The sequence below is a fragment of the Mauremys reevesii genome, linkage group 13, assembly GCF_016161935.1.
Source record: "Mauremys reevesii isolate NIE-2019 linkage group 13, ASM1616193v1, whole genome shotgun sequence".
Lineage (NCBI taxonomy): Eukaryota > Metazoa > Chordata > Testudines > Geoemydidae > Mauremys > Mauremys reevesii.
Genome location: NC_052635.1, coordinates 47130243 through 47151093, shown reverse-complemented (window position 1 = coordinate 47151093; position 20851 = coordinate 47130243). Strand labels below are relative to the sequence as shown.

The 20851-nt window shown below is 60.8% G+C and overlaps 1 protein-coding gene across 1 annotated transcript; it reads right to left on the bottom strand.

The window, feature by feature from the left end:
* Positions 1-903: 903 nt before the first annotated feature.
* On the bottom strand, positions 904-15661 carry LOC120380634 (bactericidal permeability-increasing protein-like). The gene is made up of 16 exons (XM_039498542.1): positions 15510-15661; positions 15111-15247; positions 14273-14387; positions 11647-11775; positions 10290-10445; positions 9236-9299; positions 8390-8450; positions 7926-8017; positions 7066-7242; positions 6355-6414; positions 5759-5926; positions 5455-5522; positions 5037-5079; positions 3663-3726; positions 3469-3545; positions 904-1128 (listed from the first exon to the last, which is right to left on the bottom strand). Exons 2-16 carry the CDS (start codon positions 15211-15213, stop codon positions 1087-1089), a joined length of 1419 nt encoding a protein of 472 aa, XP_039354476.1. The 5' UTR covers positions 15214-15247; positions 15510-15661; the 3' UTR covers positions 904-1086.
* Between the last annotated feature and the right edge of the window lie 5190 nt (positions 15662-20851).

The window sequence follows — 20851 nt, the reverse complement described above, 5'->3', positions numbered from 1 at the left end:
GCGTGGCCTCCGAGGGGGCACCCAGAAATCCCGCTGCTCAAGCCCCCACGCTCCCCCTCCCAGCTGATCCCTCAGGCCTGACTGCTTCAGCGGCAGGACTGCGTGGGCTGGAATGGATCCCTCCAGCAGGCTGGCAGGGGGCCAGTTCCCAGGCAGACGCCCCCCGAGCCGGAGGCGCCGTAAGAGTCCCTGACGCAGCCAGGCTCAGGCAGGGGCGGGGGAGAGGGGGGCTGCAGCTGCTGGCTCCTGAGCCTGACGCAGGCAGAGATGGTGCCGGGGCCGTTGCAGGCTGGTGACCTGTGACCCCGTGTGAGGCTTGGGCCCCAGCGCTGAGCACAGCTGCAGGCCAATGCTCCCTTTGGGGTCCCATCTTCCCGCAGCCCTGCCGTCGCCCCAGGGTGCGAGAGAGGGGGCCTGGGCCCTGCCTGATGGTGCTATGCTGGGGGGAGCCGTGCCACGCTCCCTGCTAGCCGTACCCATTGTACCCTTGACTCCAGGGGCCCCCGGACGCACGCCCCAGAAATCCTGCTGCTGAGGTACAGCAGGGGGCCTCGTGTTCCTCCCCCCGCCCCAGCCCCCGGCTCAGTGGCTGAGCTCCCGTCCCGCGCAGGCCCTGATGCGGGCGGGGCTGGGGAGAAGGGGGACGGACAGAGAGGCACGACACTAGGCCCTGGCGGCCGTAGCCAGCCCAGCGGGAGTTAGAGCAGCCCGGGGGCTGCCCCTGTAGGGGCCAACCCTAGAACAGGGAGGTGCAAAGGGGGCTTAAAGCGGTCTCTCCCCCTCCCCTCCAGACAGCAAGGGGCTCAGAGATGCGGGGGTAGGGCTAGGGGGACGGGCAGAGCTGGAGCGAAGCGGGGACTGCAGGAGGGGGAGGGGCAGAGAGGAGGCTTTAACATGACATGATTGAGTGCATAAAACATTCAGTTTTACTTAAAGTAACACAAAATCCCCCCTCTGGTCCTGGTCTCCAGGCCGGCTCCAGGGTAGGCAGCAGCAGGATGCAGGGGGCGAGGGGAGCCAGGGGCTGTGTGCGTTCTCCTGTGGGGCAGCAGCTCTCTCCGAGGGGGGCTACCCAGCCATGGCAGCTCAAGCCTTGTACTGCACATCTGTGGCTACCAACACAAATCCCTGTGGAGACAAAACAGCAGGATGCGAGTCCGGCCGTGTTTAATGACAACAGCTGGGGGGGGGCTGTTTCATGGCTGGCGTAGGAGTGTGGCCAGATGGGGCGCAGAGTCCCACAGCAGGAGTCGCTGATGGGGTAGGTGTGAACGAGCTCCCTGCAGGACCCAAGTCCAGGGGCACCATTTAGGGGGGGGCAGAGGGGCTCTACCACCCCCCCTGCAAGGTCTGTCCCTGAGGTCTGCTCTCAGCACACATTCCAGCCCCAGCTGGCTCCTAACGGCCATGTGAGGAGTTCGGTGCTGCTCCCAGCTTCTGCCTTTGCAGCAGGGAGCTTGTTTATAGACAGAGGCAGATTGATTAAGATAACAAAAGACTTGTCATTACTTTAAATTAAGGCTCATTAGATGATCCTGAAAGCATTGCCAGGCACTCAGGATAAAACATAGGAAACAAAAGGTAGGAATAAATGGTGAGAATGGAGAGGGACACCCACATCTTGAACACTGCGTGCAGATGTGGTCGCCCCATCTCAAAAAAGATATCTTGGATTTGGAAAAGGTTCAGAGAAGAGCAACAGAAACAGTTAGGGGTATGGAACAGCTTCCGTCTGAGGAGAGATTAATAAACCTGGGACTTTTCAGCTTGGAAAAGAGACGACTAAGGGGGGATATGATAGAGCTCTATAAAATCATGACTGGTGTGGAGAAATTGAATAAGGAAGTGTTATTTACTCCTCATAACACAAGACCTAGGGGTCACCAAATGACATTACTAGGCTGCAGATTTAAAACAAACAAAAGTATTTCTTCACCGTCAACTGGTGGAATTCTTTGCCAGAGGATGTTGTGAAGGCCAAGACTATAACAGGTTCAAAAAAGTACTAGATAAGTTAATGGAGGATCGCTCCATCAATGGCTATTAGCCAGGCTGGGCAGGGATGGTGTCCCTAGCCTCTGTTTGCCAGAAGCTGGGAATGAGCGACAGGGGATGGATCACTTGATGATTCCCTGTTCTGTTCATTCCCTCTGGGGCACCTGGCACTGGCCACTGATGGAAGAGAAGATACTGGGCTAGATGGACCTTTGGTCTGACCCAGTCTGGCCATTCTGATGTTATTATATAGACCCCAGCTGTATCTTCCCTGTGCTGTAACTGACTAGACCCCACACCCCTCCCGGAGCTGAGGTAGAACCCAGGAGTCCTGACAGGGTCCCTCGCCCTGCAGAATTAGTAACAGAGTAAGAATATACATTAAAATTTTAAACCTAACCAGTGCCCCTTAAGTGACTCGCCACAAGATGTCAGAACATGTTGGCATTAGAGGTGAGTGGGGCTAATATTTATTTATTTTTATTTCTTTTATATAGGTGTGACGAAGTGGGGGGGTTTCTTGGGGGTTTTCTGTGTTTCCCAGGGGGTTGCATGCAGCGGGAGTGGGACTCAGTGTCCCCGGGTGTTACTGGTTTAACGAAGGGAGGGGAGAGGGAGTTTGTTGGTACACAGGACTGGAGAGGGAACTCGGGACCCCGTCCGATGGCCTGGAGGAGGGACACCTCAGCGACTGGTGCCCTGGTGACCCGGAGACCCAGCTCAGGAGTCGCAGCCGGTTCTGGCCAGTGGGAGGACAATGGGCTGCGAAGAGAGGCGGTTCCAGCCAGAGGGGCCAGAGGAGAGCTGAGAGGAGATGAGACCCAGGCCTTCCTGTTTATGACCCTGTTTACCTGGAGAGAAGACAATGGACAGAGGGGGGGCTTGGGGCCGGGGGTATCAGATGCCCAGCTAGGAAGCAGGGGGCGTGCTGGGCTGGAGAGGGGAAGCAGGCAGGGCCCACCTGTGATGTGCGGGGCTGAGGGAGGCCAGGCCTGAGGCCGGGGAGTTTCCTGGGCTGAGAGTCGCTCCAGTCTAGAGAACAGGGGGCATCATCCCCTTCGGGGGTGGAGGCCTGGGGGGGTCCAGAGCGCATGGACTCCCTGAGGGGGGCCACGGCAGAGGCAGACGTGCTGAGGCTCAGAGAGGTGCGGCTCCAGGAGGCGGAGGGGCCTGACCCCAAGAGAGAGTGGCCCCCGAGAAGGGCTGTCGTACTGAAGGGGCACCCCCCACGGACCGCACGGGGCCATGAGTGGGCACGACCTGTGAATCCGTGACAACAGGAATCAGAAACAGGGCTCCGTCAGATAATTGCTAAGTTGTCTGCCAAAAAATACGAGAGTTTTCAGGCAACACCTGGAATTACAGTCAAAGATGCCCCCACCCAGTCTGAAAAGGTACCCTGGCCACAGGCTTGGGGGTTCCCAGTGCAGGCACTGGGTAGGACGTGGAGCCAAGGCCATGGCTGAGCCCTACCTGGTTGATTTTGACACGGGGATTCACCAGGCTGAGGTTATAGATGCTGGGTAGGGGGAATCCTTTCTTCAGCTTCTCTGGGGAGACAAAAGGAGCCCTGGTTAGGGGGAGGCCCCAGAGCCCCAGGGCAGCTGGGAGGGGCACTGCTACCCCGAAAGCAGGGACACGGGGTGGGGAAATGCGGCAGAACTCACTGTTCGCCATTGGCAAGGCAACCATCCGCAGCGCAAGCTTCAGCAGGGTCTCCAGAGTCTTCACCTGCAGAACACAAGCCGGCTGGTGAGAGCTGACACGGCGCGGGGCAGAGCCTGGCTCCCTGCTGCTGGTGGGGCCGTGCACGGCGCGGGGCAGAGCCTGGCTCCATGGGGCCGGCGGGGCCGTGCACGGCGCGGGGCAGAGCCTGGCTCCCCGGGGCCGGCGGGGCCGTGGCTGGCGCGGGGCAGAGCCTGGCTGCACAGGGCTAATGGGGCCGTGCACAGCGCAGGGCAGAGCCTGGCTCCCTGCTGCTGGTGGGGCCGTGGCTGGCGCGGGGCAGAGCCTGGCTCCCCGGGGCCGTCAGGGCCGTGCACGGCGCAGAGCAGAGCCTGGCTCCATGGGGCCGGCGGGGCCATGCACGGCGCGGGGCAGAGCCTGGCTCCCTGCTGCTGGGGGGGCCGTGCAGGGCGCGGGGCCGAGCCTGGCTCCCGGGGCTGGCGCAGGGCAGAGCCTGGCTCCCTGCTGCTGGTGGGGCCGTGCACGGCACAGGGCAGAGCCTGGCTGCACAGGGCTAATGGGGCCGTGCACGGCACAGGGCAGAGCCTGGCTCCCTGCTGCTGGTGGGGCCGTGCACGGCACAGGGCAGAGCCTGGCTGCACAGGGCTAGTGGGGCCGTGCATGGCACAGGGCAGAGCCTGGCTCCATGGGGCCGGCGGGGCCGTGGCTGGCGCGGGGCAGAGCCTGGCTCCCTGCTGCTGGTGGGGCCGTGCACGGCGCGGGGCAGAGCCTGGCTCCATGGGGCCGGCGGGGCCGTGCAGGGCGCGGGGCAGAGCCTGGCTCCCGGCGGGCAGAGCCTGGCTCCATGGCCGGGCGGGGCCTGCACGGCGCGGGCAGAGCCTGGCTCCATGCTGCTGGTGGGGCCGTGCATGGCGCGGGCAGAGCCTGGCTCCCGGGCCAGCGGGGGCAGAGCCTGGCTCCATGGGGCCGGCGGGGCTGTGGCTGGCGTGGGGCAGAGCCTGGCTCCATGGGGCCGGCGGGGCCGTGGCTGGCGCGGGGCAGAGCCTGGCTCCCCGGGGCCGGCGGGGCCGTGCACGGCGCGGGGCAGAGCCTGGCTCCCCGGGGCCGGCGGGGCCGTGGCTGGCGCGGGGCAGAGCCTGGCTCCATGGGGCCGGCTGGGCCGTGCACGGCGCGGGGCAGAGCCTGGCTCCATGGGGCCGGCGGGGCCGTGGCTGGCGCGGGGTGATCCTCAGGCCAATCTCCCCTTGTGGTTCAGTGGCAGCTTTGCCTGAGGAAGGGCTGCGCACAATGTGCCCCTGGAAACCCCCTCGTCCTACCCTTCCGCCCGCCCAGCCCCTGCTGCTGGCCCGGCTCACCTGGACTGAGCCGACGTGGGACCGCACCACGGACAGGCTGAAGCTGTTGGAGACACAGAGACAAAGGTCAGGGCTGAGCGGGGTCGCAGCTCAGCCCGGCTGGGCCGAGGGGGCGGCTGAGCTCAGGAGACGCAGCGCGGCCGGGAGGGCTCTGAGTTCGGTTTCTCGCCGGGTGGCTATCGGTCCTGGGAGGAGCGGGGGGGAATTGGGGCTCCCAGCTGGGATGGGACCCCCAGGGCTGAGACATAAGCCCCTGGAGTTAGGGGTGTCAGGCTGGGATGTAAATCCCAGAGAGGGGGCAGGGCTGGGCTATAAACTCCCGGGGATAGAACCTCTCGTGGGCGTGGGCCCCTGGCTGGGCCATAACCCCAGGGGTTGGGGAACGGGAGGGGAGGCTCCAGACAAGCCCCAGACTCACTCAGTCAGAGCCACGGAGCCCCCGACCTTGGCTGAGTCGAGATGCAGCTGCCCCGCCAGGCTGGCATCCTGCCAACAAAGCGAGACGTTACTTGGATTCTTGTTATCAGCAAGAGCTGCTAAAACATGGCCCTGGAGGCTCCACAATATTCCCCCCGCCCCCCACAGCCCCGAATCCCAGCTCCAGAGCACAGGGCCCCACCCCTCCCCCAACACTCCAGGTCCCTCAAGCCGGAGAGCTGGGGCCACCAGCCCTGCACCAGTACGCCTGGGCCCCTGGGAGAGAGGCTCTGCCCAGCACTTACCAGGTCCAGCAGGAAGGCTGAGGCCAGGGTGCCGTTTGGCAGGACGACGAAGGCCTCGGCTGTGCCGAACAGGGCCAGGGCCAGGCTGTCCGGGCGGCAGGTCAGCAGCGGCTGCTTGCGGGCAGACAGGTGCAGCTCCATGGCCATGTCGGGGTAGAGCTGCCTCAGCTGAGACAGCGAGAGCAAGAGAGCGGCCCGTGAGATGGACAGAAACAGCCAGTGCCCAGCCCCGAGCCAGAGAGACGTCCGCCTTCCGGGGCATGGGATACCAGGCAGCGCAACCTCGCCCCGCCCCCAGACGTACACAGGGGGACACGACCCTGAGCCCTAACCCGCACCCCCGGGACTGCATGGCCCCGACCCTCGTCCATGGGCACGTGACCCCCTTCCCCTCTCCCTTCGTGTGCGGGGCTCTGAACTCCCAGAGGGCTGAGGAGCCGTCAGGATAAGCACAGCCCGTCCCTTATGAGTGAGCCAGCCTGGGAGCCCAGCCCTCCACAGGGCCGGGGTTTAACCCACATTCAGCCAGTGGGGATGCGTTTGTCCCTGTGCCAGGCACAGTGGTGAGGGCACACGGGCTGCCCCAGCTGCCTCACCTCTGGGAAGAAGAGCCCCACGCTCCCGGTGTTCAGCCGGACGGGGGAGCGCTTCGGGATCTGCAACACAAACACACGAGACACCGGGTTGCTGGGGGAGCATGTGCCAGTGCCTGAGCAACTGCCACCTGGGACAGGCGGGGGAGGCTGCCAATGGGCGGGGCGGCCTTCTGCCTGGAGCTGCTCTGCCCTCGGGCTGCCACCTCTGAGATGCAAAAACCCAGGACATCTGGGATGATCCTGAGCCCAGAAACCTGCCAGCTGGCAGCCTGCACTGAGCACCCGTACAGCTCTCCCAGGTCAGCGACCTCAAACGAGGGACGATCCTGGGAAAAGCTGGATGGGTGGCAACGCTGGGCACAGCTGGGGCATGCTGGCTTTGATGCTGCACCCGCTCCCTAGATAAACAGTCTCCCCTCCAGCCAGCACTGAAATCACGTGGGAAAATCTCCTGCAGCGACTGGATGCAGCTCTCAGGAAAGGTCGGGTCTCCTGGGGGAGCTGGACAGGGCCCATGGGCTCCTGAGTATCACCCTATTCTGGGGCTGAAAGAGCAGGGGGAGCGTTCACCACCCAGTCATGGAGGAAGGGGGAGATGTACTGGGAGCTGCTTAGCCCAATCAGGGGGAGGAGGGGCCTCCCCGCTGCTCCCGCCCAGAGATCGGAGAGGCCCCTCCTCGTCCCACATCGCTGGCTGCCCCGGCGCCGTACCATGTCATCCCTGAAGTTTTTCCGCAAGGCCCCCGCCGTGAAGTAGACGAACGCAGCCGAGTTGGCCGAGAACTCGGAGAGGCCGAGGAGCAGCATGTGGTCACCCTCGTCGGGCAGCAGGAAGGGGGCAGGGGAGAAGGGGCTCTCCCTGTGCTCGGCCACGCCGTAGAACTCACCCTGGAGGGACGGAGATAGGACATGTTACGCGCCACTCCCCGGGGATGGGGCGACTGCTGGGTCAGGCCTGGGTGGGCCGCGCAGGAGACAATCACAGCAACTGCTGGGCAGTAACGTGGATTTGGGACTCAGCCACATGTCCAGGGCGGTCTGCAGATCTGCTTTAGCCCAAGGCTCAATGCAAGGGGACGGGGGCACTCTCTGGCCTGGCTAGATGGGAGGGGAGAGCAGATGATCTAAGGTCCCTCTGGCCTGAGGTGTCACAGGGGGGCTGAGAAAAGCAGGAAGCTGCAGGCTCCATCATGCCAAAGACAGGCCATCAGCCCTAATGGGGAGTGACCGAACCCAACTGGGCTCAGGGGTAGGTGTGGGTCCAGGGAGGGGCAAGTCACACTGGCAGCTCTGCTCCCCACACGCCTAGAGAGAGGTGCAGTGCCCAGCCAGCGGGACTGCACTCTGCGTAGGCAGCACATGAAGAGCCAGAGATTTAGATTTTCCCACTTTGCCCCTGAAGAGCAGATTTTCCCTTTACAAACGTCGTGGCTGCTCTCAGCCCAGGCAGTCGCTTTCCTGCTTGACAGGTGTCCTGCTCCCAGCAGATCTGGGCCAGAAGACGTCCACAATGTTCTGGGAAGTCTGCCTCCTCCCCGATGGGTGCCTGGTGCCCAGCCCGGCTGCTTTACCTTCAGGTCCATGTCTCCATGCTCCCTGGCAATCACCGGCTTGTTCACCAAGGAGTAGTCAATTGCAGCAAAGGGGTCGATCTGGGCTGAGACTGCAGAGAAGCCAGAGACAGAGGAACACTGTAGCACAATCCAAAGTGGTGAGTCCTCATATCCCCTCCCAGGTCAATAACGCCCAGACAGCTCGTCTGAGTCAACCCCGATGGCCCCTGGAAAAAGCTGGGGGATCAGCCTGTCTTTTTTCATTTCTTCTTAATCACCAGCTGAGTTGAATTCGCATCCTGGATTCAGTCTAAGGTTTCGGCCCAGATTCAGCCTGAGCTGCCAGTTCCTGTCCTGCTGCCTCATACCCTGAATCCCCACCTAAGAATTCTCTGATATTTGCCCCAATTCTCAGGCTTTCGGACGACTCATCCCATCTGCCCCCCATGTTGCCACAGGTCTCCATGGCTCCCAGTTCCTACCTTGCATGGTCTTCAGGACTCGCTCCAGATCACTGATCCCTTTCCCGAGCTCAGGACAGAGCTGGATGGAAAAAGAGAATGTTACAGATTCAGAAACCCTTTCCCAGAGGAAAGAACAGGCCAGGGGGCTCTCATGGGGCCATGGAGGAGCTGTTTTGACAGAAAAGCAGGATCAGCCATAAGGTGAATGGGGAGGGTGTGTGGATACGTTATAATCACCTCCTGTTTAATTTCCTTCCTTCCTTTCCTTGTCACTTCCTCAGGTTTAGAACGCTCCTCTGGACAGAATGGCCCTGGGTTTCTCAGCTGGGTTTCAAATAGAAACACTGATACAATCCCCACCCAAGAGCTGCTCTCCACTGCCTCAGGACAAAGGGGTGTCCAGCATGACACACAGGGGCAGGGATGGTAGTGGGACGATATTTCGCCCCATGTGCCAGGTACGTTAAGCAGGAGGCCTGAAGTGACCTGCACTGGTGCAATAAGGCTAAGTGTAACATGCTGGCCAACATCTCCCTCTAGTGGCCTGATCCAATAGTGGAAACCAGCCTATCGTGCTGCCAGCAAGGGGAGTTACTCCTTCAGCTCAAGCGAGAAAGGTCTGTGCCGCTGTGCTGAAGGTGTAGGAGCAAGCCCTGCTGATAACCTGTGCTTGGAGGGCTCACTCCACAAGGACCTTGCACTCAGCAGCTCCCCTAGCAGCAATGAGCGAATGAGTTTAGTGCTTGGCGGGAGAGGCCGGGAAGGAAGACACTTGTTCAGCATTTGCTGATCTCATCCTCCTGCTACCTCCCAAGTCCTGGCAGACAGGGCCGGGGAGCTGCTCTCAGCAGGGTGAACACTCACCTGCCTATTGACTTCATACCGCAGGGGTGCCTGGAGAGCCCCCGTGAACAGATTGTAAAGCCAGCTGTGGGGAGAGAGAAGGAGAAGAGTCAGTGCTTAGTGCAGAGCTATGGGCGGGGGCTCCCGAAGCACTCAGCACCGGCCCAGCTCTGTAACGCTCCCAGGGCTGTGTAGGGCAGCACTTAGAGCATTGGCAAATCCCACTCTGAACAGTCAACCTCTTCAAAGCCTTGGGACGAAGCTCCACTGCCCTCCATTCACTATCAAAGGCAAGCGCTTGCAGTGGCATCTTCCTGAGTCTGCAGACAGCCTGAAACCACAGCTCTAGGGGATGTGACCTGCCCCCATTCATCTCCAGGGGATACTGACATTTACGCCTATGGCGCTGGCTCACCACGACCCCGATTTTCACTGATCTAGGTGTGTCACTGTCTGCCTGGTTTGCACCATTTCAGACTGGGTAACTGCATGTGGCAGCAGCCAAGCAAACAGGCAGGCTGCACACCGGCCCTGCAGAGACCTGCAGCGCTTTTCCCAAGGGCTGAGGCTGCAGACAAGAGTGACTGGGCCCGTTTCTGTCTCAGTTAGTGCACAAGGGCCGTATTGTAACCTCCCTCTTTGTGCAACTCTGCTATAGGCCAATGGGAGATCTGTGGGGACGGAGGGACTTGCCCCATATGTCATCAGCCTGGCCACAGACCATAAGTAAAAATGTAGGTTGGCCCCGCACTGCAGCGTGACTCTGACACCCCGACCTAGAGGACTAAAACCATGGACATGACCTGGTCCCAACTCCCCCTCCGAAAAGACTGCTCGGAACCTGCCCCCATCTCCCAGCCAGCCCTGCAGTCCAAGCCTCAGCATGGTGCTTTCCACACCGGGGCAGACAGTGAGCAGGCCCGGGCTCTGTGGGATACAGAGGGTGTGATGAGCAGAGCACAGCCCCCCCCCCCCGAGCGTGCCCCCCTGTAAGGGGGCTGGCAGTATACGCAGCCTAGCTGAGCCCAGCTCGGGGATAAGCGATGTAGCAGGGCCTCAGGAAGCCAGAACTCACCTGGCTCCATCATGGAACTTCACATCCAGCCTCCCGATGCTGGAGCGGCAGTTGTTGCTCCACACCTGGGGACGGCCACTGTCATCCCTGCTCACCCCCAGCTCGGTGGAGAGGGACAGGTCACTCACGCTCAGGTCAAAGGAGCCGCTGTCGGGTCTGGGAAGGGAGGAAAGCACAGGGCAGTTTAGCACCTGGCGGCTAGCGGAGCTCGGGCTGCCCTAGCTACGGGCCCAGAGGCAGAGGTGAAAGCCCCAGGGAGGGAGACGGCACTGGAGAGCAGAGTCAGAGCTGGACCTGCAGAGGGACAGAGCTTCCCCCACTGCCCTGCGCTGCAGGGACTTCCTGCAGGGGTTGGGGGAGCAGTGCCCCCATGACCCCTCCAGGCCTTGGCCTCTCTGCTCAGCTGCCCACAAGGCTGCCAGCTGTGCCGTGGTTTCTGTGAGGGCAGTTGCCCCCCTGGAGCTGCACTCAGCACCCCTTGCCCAGAATGTGCCACTACCCCAGCACGGAGTCGTCACCTCCTTTCCCTGCCTTCTGTCCCATCGCCCCAGAGCCGTGCCCCCCAATCTGCCCCTCCCTCCCTCCTCCCTGTACCTGTGCGGCCATGGAGGGGAGCCAGGGCATGGCAGGGGAGGTTCCCTCTTTCTCCTTTCCCTCCCTTCCAGCTGTGCTCCTGCACCAAGGTTCAGCTTGCAGGAACACCCCTCAGGCTGGGTCACCGATGGCCCCGGGGAGCAATATGTCCGCAAAGGAGAAGGCATTTGGTGCTCCCTTCCCTTGGTCCCTTTAGCAAAGGGACTCGCATCTTTTTAGACCTATGACCGAGTGAGGAAATGAGGGCCCTGCAGGGCGTGGGGCCCCCAACCAATGCCGGGCCTGTGGGGGGGCTAAGGAGCTGGTAACTGTTGCAGGAGCTCTGCCCTCCGGGCAGGGGATCAGAGCTCTCAGCACAAGCAGGAAGGGGGCTCAACATTACCCTCTTGGGGTTGCACCGCAGGGCGGCACTGGAGACAGCAGCCACAAAGCAGGGCCCCGTCCGACTGCTCCCCGGAGCAAAACTGGCTCCTGGCCAGACCCTGAGTCAGCATCTCTAGTACCAGCGCCAGCCCCCCTGCCCTTCCCGCTGGGCAAGTCACATCTGCAGGTGCACGCCCCAGAGCCCCCGCCCAGTGGAGGTGACCCTGACCCAGCTCTGGTTATGGTGGAGAGTAGCACATGGCATCTGGGCTGGCTCTGGCCCTGGGTGGGAGTTTGGGGAGCTGAGGCGAGTGTGGGGGTGGGGTCCCCGTTGTCCCTGGGGCTATGGAGGGCTCCCAATGGCCTCACATCACAGCACCAGCAGCAGAGTAGCCCTTACATGAACAGGACTTTCACTCGCCAGACACCGTGGAGCTGGATGCGGGCACCGCTGACCACGAGCCTCACGCCTGTCCCCTCGGAGAAGCTTACGACAGACTCATTCAGCTGCAGCTCTTGAATCTGGATCCTGCGAAGCAGCAGAAAGACACCCATCAGCCCGACTGCCCTAAGGCCAAACGCTCCCCCAAATGCCCCAGGAACAGCTTATCACAGGGACCTCGGGAACTTCCAGGAACCTCCGTGCCACGTTCCACAGTGTGTGTGGCTGGGGGATGGACTCCTGGGGCTGCTCTCTGCACAGCCTCTCTGGCTGCTGGGTTCTAGAGAAACTGACAACACCTGCGAGTGTGCGTGTGTGTTGGGGGGGGCTCTGTGTGTGTCTGCGTGTGTGTGTGTGTGCATACACACATCTACATACAATGTGTGTGTGCGCATGCAGGTAGGTGTGCATATGCGGGGGGTAGGGGGGTGTTTGGCCATAATTTTCAGGAGAACTCAGCACGTTGGGTGCTGAATCCTGGAAAATCAGGCCCTGAGCTTATCTAAATGTCCCCCCATTCTCCTCCATTGCGAACATTCGGAGAGCAGCACTGGTTTTAGCACCGTGGGGAAAGGGACATTTATTGCAGCTGCTGCATCCTGGGAGAGTGGGAGAGAGAGAGAAAGCAGGTCAGATCTATGGGTGTGTGTGTGTGTTAGAGCGAGTCAGGGCAGAGCTCTCTGGGTGGGGTGTGAGACAAGGAAGCGGGTTCAGTTGGTATCACCTATGCAGGGGTGATGAGCGTGTGGCTAAGAGGAGGTGAGAGACACTCACAGAGGGAACGCGGGGGATCGGCGAGGGAATGGGAGGCGTTGAGAGGATTTGTTAGCGGAGGAAGTTCAAGAAAAACACTCAGGCGCCTAATTTCTAATGCACCTAAAACAACTCGGTGCATCGAGCTCCTGCCCTGGCCACCCGGGTGCAGTTTGGAGTCAGAGCAGTTGAGTGCCAGTGGGCACTACCCAGAGGGCAGAACATGTGACTGACCTTGGAGGCAAAGGTTACAGGTTCTGTGAAGCAGCTCACGGCTCAGAGCCCCAGCACCGTCCTGCGGCCAGAGTCACTGAGCTGGAGGTAAGACTGTTACAGAGATGGCCGGCAGGGACAGTCTAGCAGCTAAAACACCCATCACCGCAGCATCTGGGCACCTCACCATCTAACTGTGAGCGGGGGAATGGTCCCACTACTGTGGGGAACTTTCCTGGTTTATACACTATCCTGGTGAAATGGGCTAGCGAAAGGGTCTGAGTCCTCGCTCCCACTCCCTTTACACATGGGCCTGCCTGACCTCTAGGGCTCCCCTTCCTCTCTGCCGCATGGCAGAGTCCTTGTAACTCCGACACGGCTGGGGCCAGGATTCCTGGGGGGCTGGGCCCCCAGTCTTATCGCGGTCACGTAGGACGGGGCTAGGGTGTCCCCACTCCGGGGCGCTGTCTCTGCACCAAACACTTCCCTGCCCCACTGCTCACCGCACTGAGTTCAAGCAAATACAATTTTTTAAACAGCAACCAATTTAAAAAAATGGGTCTCCGTGGGCCTGGGGCACCACACCCGGCCGTCTCAGGGGTGCAGGGACCTTCCCAGTTTGCTCCTCACAGGGCCCACACCCCTGCCCAGGCCCTGGCTGCGCTGCCATGACACCGGGGCTCGCACCCTGCTCTGGCGGTGCCCACACACCTGCAGGCGCTAGGGGGCAGGGCCCATCCCCCCAGCCTCACCCCTGTCAGGGTCACGAGCCCCTCCCAGACCGGCCTGCAAGGTCTCATGCCTGGGGCCTCCCTGCACTGGACTCCCCAGCCGCTCACTCCCCCCAGCCCCAGCCCCATTCACACCCTGCCTCCAGCTCAGATCCCGGGGCTGCTCCTCTGGCCCTGCTCCCAGCCCAGCCAGGCTCCTGCTCTCCCCTTAGCTCTGCCCCTCTGGCTCGGCAGCTCCACCTCACATGGGACCCTGGCCTCCTGACTCCCTCATTGGCCTGCCTGCCCTGTCAATCAGCCTGACCTGGAGCAATGGCCTCTGCCCATCAGCCCTGGCGACTGTCAGTCTCAGGATCCTGATTTCCCATCGGCCCTCCCCCTTTCTTTTGGTAGTGGGAGAGGACCAACCCAAAAACCCGCCCAGAGTTTCAGTGAGGGCCCACGGTCCCCTTACATAATGCACGTGGCCCGAGGGCACACAGGGAGCCCGGGGTGGAGCAGGGATTGAACCCAGCTGGTGCCTGCACCACTGGGCCACCCGACCTCAGTACGGTGGTGCCAGGCAGCCCCGACCCCGCAGCTGAGAACGGCAGTCCCGTGGCATGGAAGGGAGGGAACACCCCCTCCGACGAGATCCCGCCTGTCTCCTGCGGGGTGGGGGCCCCAGGGGAGTGGCAGGCCATGGGGGCAGGGCATTCTCTCATTCCAACCAGCTCACGTCGCCCATGCCCAGCCCCGAGCGACTCTCATCAAGGGACCAGGAGTCCCCGTGACGAGCCCGAGGTGTCTGGTGCAGAGGGCCTGGGACCCCACTGACTGTGTGTGTGTGGGGGGGCAATGAGTGTGTTCCTGGCCCCAGCACCAGGGAGAAGGAGCCGCGCTCTTACCTGGACACGGAATAGCCCACGTCCCCGATGAGAGGGACGTTGTATGAGCCATTCAGATCCGGGATGTACTCCTTCTTCAGCAGTGACTTCACCGCCTCCAGGCCGAACTGCTGACCTTGAATCAGAGAGCAGGCTGGGGTCACGGCAGGGCCCATGGAGAGCCCCCGGGGCCGTGGCAGGGCACTGCGGGGAGCCGCCGGGGGCCGTGGCAGGGCACTGCGGGGAGCCGCCGGGGGGCCATGGCAGGGCACTGCGGGGAGCCGCTGGGGGGCCGTGGCAGGGCACTGCGGGGAACAGCCGGGGGCCGTGGCAGGGCACTGCGGGGAGCAGCCGGGGGCCGTGGCAGGGCACTGCAGAGAGCAGCCGGGGGCCGTGGCAGGGCACTGCAGGGAGCCGCCGGGGGCCGTGGCAGGGCACTGCAGGGAGCCGCCGGGGGCCGTGGCAGGGCACTGCGGGGAGCTGCCGGGGCCGTGGCAGGGCACTGCGGGGAGCAGCCGGGGGCCATGGCAGGGCACTGCAGGGAGCCGCCGGGGGCCATGGGAACAGGAAGGCAGTGACAGTCTCACATCCTCCCGCCACGCTGCCCCAGGCATGCAGGGGAAGGAGCGCTCTGGGAACGTTCCCCAGGCTGGCTGAGCCAGGTCGTCCCCCTCTGTTATACAGCACATGCTGCAGTGAGTGGTGAGGCTGCTCCCAGAGCGTGGATCCCAGGGGCCAGGGGCCAGCCCGTGTCCGGCTCAGAGGGAGAGCAGGGCCCTGGGGATGTCTCCAGGCTGAGAGCACAGGCCACAGTTCCAGTGAAAAACAAGCAGGGTAATAACTATGCAGAGCCACAGACCGTACTCCAGGCCCTTCTGCGTTATTCTGCCTTTCAGGCCGGCATTGGTTCCCTCCGCCCGACAGCCGGTGCCCAGCAGAACTAAGACAAATGTCCAAAACATCCTCTAGGACCGGCGCTGGGATCCTCTTCACCACCTGCAGCAGGGAGACAAAGGCATCTGGCTAGCAGCACGTGACGGCCCAGCCCAGCACTCCCAGCACCCATCCCACAGCCTCCCATGGGAAAGCTCCAGGCCTGGCGCTTGCAGCACAGGGCTGGGGCCCCAGCTCAGCTCTACTGCATGACTTCGGGCCAGTCCTTTGCCGCAAGAGCCACGTCCATGGGAAACCACTTTCCTCTCTCCCCACGGAGCTGCTTGGCGAGTCTGGGAGCTGGGACTCCAGCCCTAGCCAGTACCTCAGCGCCTGAGGAGACCCGTCACTCCAAGTGCGCACCCGGGGTAAGCCCAAGACACGACCCCACATTTGTATGGCTGGCTGGCTGGAGAGGAGCCGCGGTGAGGTAACGGGGCTGGCCCGCGCTGATGACTCGGCAGGAAAGCTTTGTCTCTTGTGCTTCCCACTGCTACGGATACTTGCAACAGAGCCGTTTTTCACCCCGCCTGTGACGCGAAAACGCTGTTCCTGCGGCCTGCCAGCGAAAGCCCGTCCTTTCCCCACACAGTGACGCAAAGGGGAAACCAAGAGAAAGGCCCGGCTGGTCGATTTGCCCCTGATTGCAAAGGGGCTTTTTTCTCACACAAGCTGCTGGGGAAGCGGCTGCTCTTTGCATGATCACAGAATCCACCCAGGCCGGGCGGGGAGTCGCGCAGGTGTTGGGAGTTCGCTGCTCACTGTTTGCTAGTTATTAATCACTCTCCTGCCTAAAACCAAGCTGACGTCATGTGCCCAGGATGAGTGCTCACGCTCCAGGCGTGAACAGCCCCATGACACAATCCCTGGGAACGGCCAGGCTGGATCAGACCCAGGACCAGCTGGCACAGTCACTCTAGCGGGGCAGAGGCAGGTGGCCGATGGGGGGGTACTCTGCCCCTCCCTATTCGAATGTATTATCTGTGTTACCATAGCACCTAGGCGCCCAGGCCTGGACCGGGACCCCCGTGTGCCAGGTGCTGTACAAACCAGTGATGCCCACATGCATGTTACGGGCAGGCCCCTGGTGGGGGAGCCTGGCACAGGAGCTGGCCCCATGGCAGTGCGAGGCGAAGCAGCCCTTGCTGCCCCACTGCCCACTCAGCTTTGGCCCTGCAGCCCCTCCCAGACGGGGGCCACCACCCAAACCTGAGCAGTGCTGAGCTCTCCACGCACCAGCTTGTCATGCCACTCACTCAGTTTGGGCCCTCCTGTCCCCTTGGCGTGACGGAGCTGGCGGTGGGTCCACCAGGGCTGCTTCTCCTCAACCCTGCTGGGGGCCTGACTCCTGCATCAGGGCTCCCTGCCAGGGGCCTGCCCAGCTTCACCCCACCTACAGCAGCCCCGTCCACTCTGCTCCACCCGCAGGTCTCACTCAGCCACCGCCTCCAGACCGGCTTCAAGTATGGGGAGCTGCACTGAGTGCCCACGCGTGGGAGTGGGCAGGAGGGGAGCCCTGGGGGGGAGGGGGCGATGCCGCGGGGTTCAGACCACGTGAAACCTTTCTGGGGCACCCAGGACAAACACAGAACAAAGCAACGGTCCCCGCTCCAAAGAACCTATAGTTTTGGTGGGGCTCATCCTAGTCTCTAACAGAGATCAGCTGAAGCCCTGAAGCAGGAGGTTTAATAGCCCTGCCACCATTCTGTGCTAATCCTGGATATTCTTGTTATCCATGAAACGTCCAATCCCTTTGTGATTCTTGCTAAATTCTTGGCCTCAATGGCTCCCTGTGGCAGTGAGTTCCACAGTCTCCTCTCACACTGTGTGACAGGCATTTCCCTCTATCGGTTCTGAATTTCCTACCTTTTAATGTCATAGGCTGTCCCCTTGCTCATGTGTTACAGGAGAGGGAGAACAGTTGCCTCCGCTCCCCCTTCTCTATGTCATTTGTTATTTTATAGACATTTAAAGGAGACAGGGATCAATTCTTCGGCATGTCCACCGAGGGCAGGAGACGAAGGAATCAGTGTAGGCTGCAGTTTAGGTTCGATAGTAGGAAAAACTTCGAACTAAGGAGAGGGACACGCTGGACCAGATTATCCAGAGAGGTCGTGGAAGCCCCAGGAAGGTTTTTTTGGAACAGGTTAGACAAACACCTCTCAGAGGTGGTCTAGGTGCACCTAATCCTGCCTCAGCATGAGGCAGAGCCGAGCTGACCTCTGGAGGTTCCTCCAGCCCGACATTTCCATCATTCTACAACCCTTCCCCTTGTATCGTGTGCTCTCTAAGGCAGCGACCCCAGTTGGTTCAATGTCTCTTCAGAGGAGAGTCTCCAGACCCTTCTCTAGACCCCTCCAGTTCTGCACTCTCCTGTGCGCCATGGGTGGCCAGGGCTGTGCCACTGTGTGGAAAAGACATTAGAATATTCTCCATATTAGTCCCTGTCCCGTTCCTTAGGAACCCTGACACCTCAGCCGTGCTTGTAAACACACTTGTGCTTTGAGCACAGTCTCCATCACGCTGTCCCCCGGGTCCGTCTCCCAGCACTTCAAAGGATCATAAGAACGGCTAGACTGGGTCAGACCAAGGGTCCATCCAGCCCAGTATCCTGTCTGCCGACAGTGGCCAATGCCAGGTGCCCCAGAGGGAATGACCAGAACAGGGAATCAGCAAGTGATCCATCCCCTGTCACCCCTTCCCAGCTCCTGGCAGAGGCTAGAGACACCATCCCTGCCCAGCCTGGCTCATAGCCACTGACATGGCCCTAAGGGTACATCTACACAGCAGCTAAACCACCGCGGCTGGTCCAGGTCAGCTGACTCAGGCTCAGGCTTCAGGGCTGTAAACCTGCTGTGTAGACGTTCAGGCCTGGGCTGGTGCCTGGGCTTTGGGACCCCATGACAGGGGAGGGTCCCAGAGCTCAGTTTTTAGTCCTGGCGCCCAAGTCCCGTGAGCCCAAGTCAGCTGACCTGGGCCAGGCAGGGCCAAGCTGTGTGTCTGTATAGATGTGGCCTAGGTGAGCAGCTTGGGACCAGCTGTGGGTTCAATGGAGTCACATCAGCTGCTCAGCCAACACTTGTGCCTGATAAATGTATCGACACAAATCTGGAGCCAGGGACAAGCGACTCATAGACAGAGCAAAGGGCTAAACTCAAAGTCAGTTAATTCACACCAAACAATTCCAGCCCCGTGAACCCTGGGCCAAACGATGTGCAAGCCAAAGGAAAGGGAGGGGACTGGGGAAAATCCTGTGGGGGGGGGGCTTCCCTTCTGCTAACTGTGTCACACACAGAGCAATTCCTCTTCCCAGCTTGCATCAAGCAAACTAGATCCCTACCAAGTGAGCGAGAGGGGATGGGAAAAGTCACTGGACATAGAGGGATCAGGAGTCATCACCTCTCAGAGCAACGTAATGCCCACTAATAACTGTGCAGCTGGCCCATGGGATGCAATGGGCTTTGGTCGGATCCTCAAAGGTATTTAGGCTGCTGAGTTCCATGGAAATCAGTGTGAGTTAGGTGCTGAGCACCTCTGAGGACCTGGGCCATGGTGCCTGCGTATGTGGGAAGAGGAGCACCAGAAATACTTCAGCTAGCGAGCACTACAGCAGGTGATACCAGGACTAGGTACCTACTGGTGTGGTCCCCCACTCTGGCAGGGGACATCCTGCTTGGGGGGCACCTCGAGTAGGATTTTAAATGTTTGAAGGAATGCAAACCCCAGAGGCTGATGTCCGGGCCCCACTGATGTCAGTGCGAGTTTTGCCATCGACTCGGCTCTTGGTTTGACGTCAATGGGAGCTGTTCCCCAAGATTTGACCCCTAGATTGCGAGTGCCCACTTCCCTCTTGGCAGAAAGCAGCACCGGTCATGCCAAGATTCCTGCAGCCCGCAGCCTTTTCAAACCTTGGCAAAGCTCACCTCCTGCCCCATGCAAGGCGTGGCTAAGCCACTGCACACGTCTGATCATATGGACACCAGCATGCGCCTGGTCCTGCCTCGCTAGGAAGAGACCCGCTAGAGTGGAGTCATTGACTCTAGCCAGGACTGGAAAAAACCTAAACTGGAAAATCACGTCCCCTCTAGAATTACTGCCCCATAAGGAACCCTCTGAAGCAGCAGCCCGGTCTTAATAATAATTGTAGCTCGTAATCACAACGCTTTGTAGTGCTTCCAGAGAGGGCGTCTTTCCCATGAGGAGTAGAAAGCGCCCCTGCCTGCCAGCAATGTCAGAGGGCTTTGCCTCATGCCATGCCCTACCAGCCTGAAAACACATGGGACTTTTCCACACCTTGTTTGCAGGCAGGAAGCAAATCAGGATACAACTGCCAGACGCCCCGTGTTTCCTTGCAGAAAGGACGGAGGGGAGCACAGGCTCTCTGGGACTATCCATCCATATTGCCCCAGAACATCCCCCGGTACGTGTCTATCTCCAGATCTCACCCTCCCCGGCCCCTGCTGATAATCACGTTGGTCTCCGAGCCCAGAGAGGGCTGCCAGTCACCAGACATGGGCCGTTGGCCCCAGAAGGAAATTCGTTCTTTCTGCGTCTATCCTTGGCTCTACCAGACTCGCTGGTGACTTGAGCAAGTCACGTGGCCTCACTGGGCCTCATTACCCCAGCTGTAAAGCAGGGTCAGCTTCACCTATGCACCTGCTGGCCTCTTGCTGGCTAATGCTGCCGCTTGAAATGTGCCAACTAGTATTATAGCAGCGAACACGTCCCTGCTGCCCGGCTCCAGTCCCTGCTGCAGCCCCTGGGAGCCACAGGGCTGCTTACCCACGCTTCCTCTCTGTGCCGAGATTCCCCCTGCTCTGGGTCGCCCACACAGCGCGTCTTGACCCAATAATTCTGCACAGCTATGGACAGACAATAACCAATAAGATGATCCCCTAGTCTAGCCTTTGGGTCCTGACTGCACTGCACAGCTAGATGAGTGAATTGTCTATGACCCAGCAATATGAACCCTAAAAGCATGAGTCAGCTGGGCTCCCCAGATCCTGGCTCAAACCTCTACCGAGCCCTCGCTGCAGAAGGAATGATGTTGATACCTGTTCAGTTCACTTCTTGGCTCCGAAGTCCTTGCAGCGTCCAAACGGGTTGATTCCAGGGGGTCTAAGTCCCAGCACCAGGACAGCTCCTGTTCTTATAGCCCGTGTTGACATTCAAGGTTGCCCAAATTCTTGACGGTCTGGTTGAACCAGAAAGGCGCCAGGGCTCCTTGCTCCTAATCTCAACAACACTGTCAGTCCCGCGCCTGTCGCTGAGTCACTGCCAGCCAAGCCGGATGAGGAGTGAGCAGAGCTGCCGCTCCCCTGGCATTGCGGGCATGGCCTCGCTCGCTGGTGGGTCACACCTAGTGGGCCATGCGTCTCCAACACGCAAAGAAGTGGCCAGTCCCCACATTAGGCAAATCCCAGGATGGATCAGCCTGTTAGAATCTGCTCTCCAGTGACCTCCGCTAGCTTGACAGACGCTGGCCAGAGCGCGCTCCAGGGGTGGGGAGAACACAAGCACCTCTGCATGGCATCCCTGCGGCTCCCCATCCGGAACTCCGTTCCCACAGACATCGCTTCCCTTCGGGCTCTTCCCAGATGCACTACAGCCAAGGAGCACTGGCTCCGTCCCTCCACGGCTCCTTTCTGTGCTCGCCGTGTGCTCCTG

Excerpts from the sequence above, each read along its gene's own strand:
- LOC120380634 (XM_039498542.1), bottom strand. The coding sequence starts at position 15,213 with ATGTTTTGGACATTTGTCTTAGTTCTGCTGGGCACCGGCTGTCGGGCG. Across the intron at positions 8,451-9,235 it reads GGTATGAAGTCAATAGGCAG|CTCTGTCCTGAGCTCGGGAA; the intron begins GTGAGTGTTCAC and ends TTTTCCATCCAG. Across the intron at positions 5,080-5,454 it reads GGCTCCGTGGCTCTGACTGA|CTTCAGCCTGTCCGTGGTGC; the intron begins GTGAGTCTGGGG and ends TGTCTCCAACAG.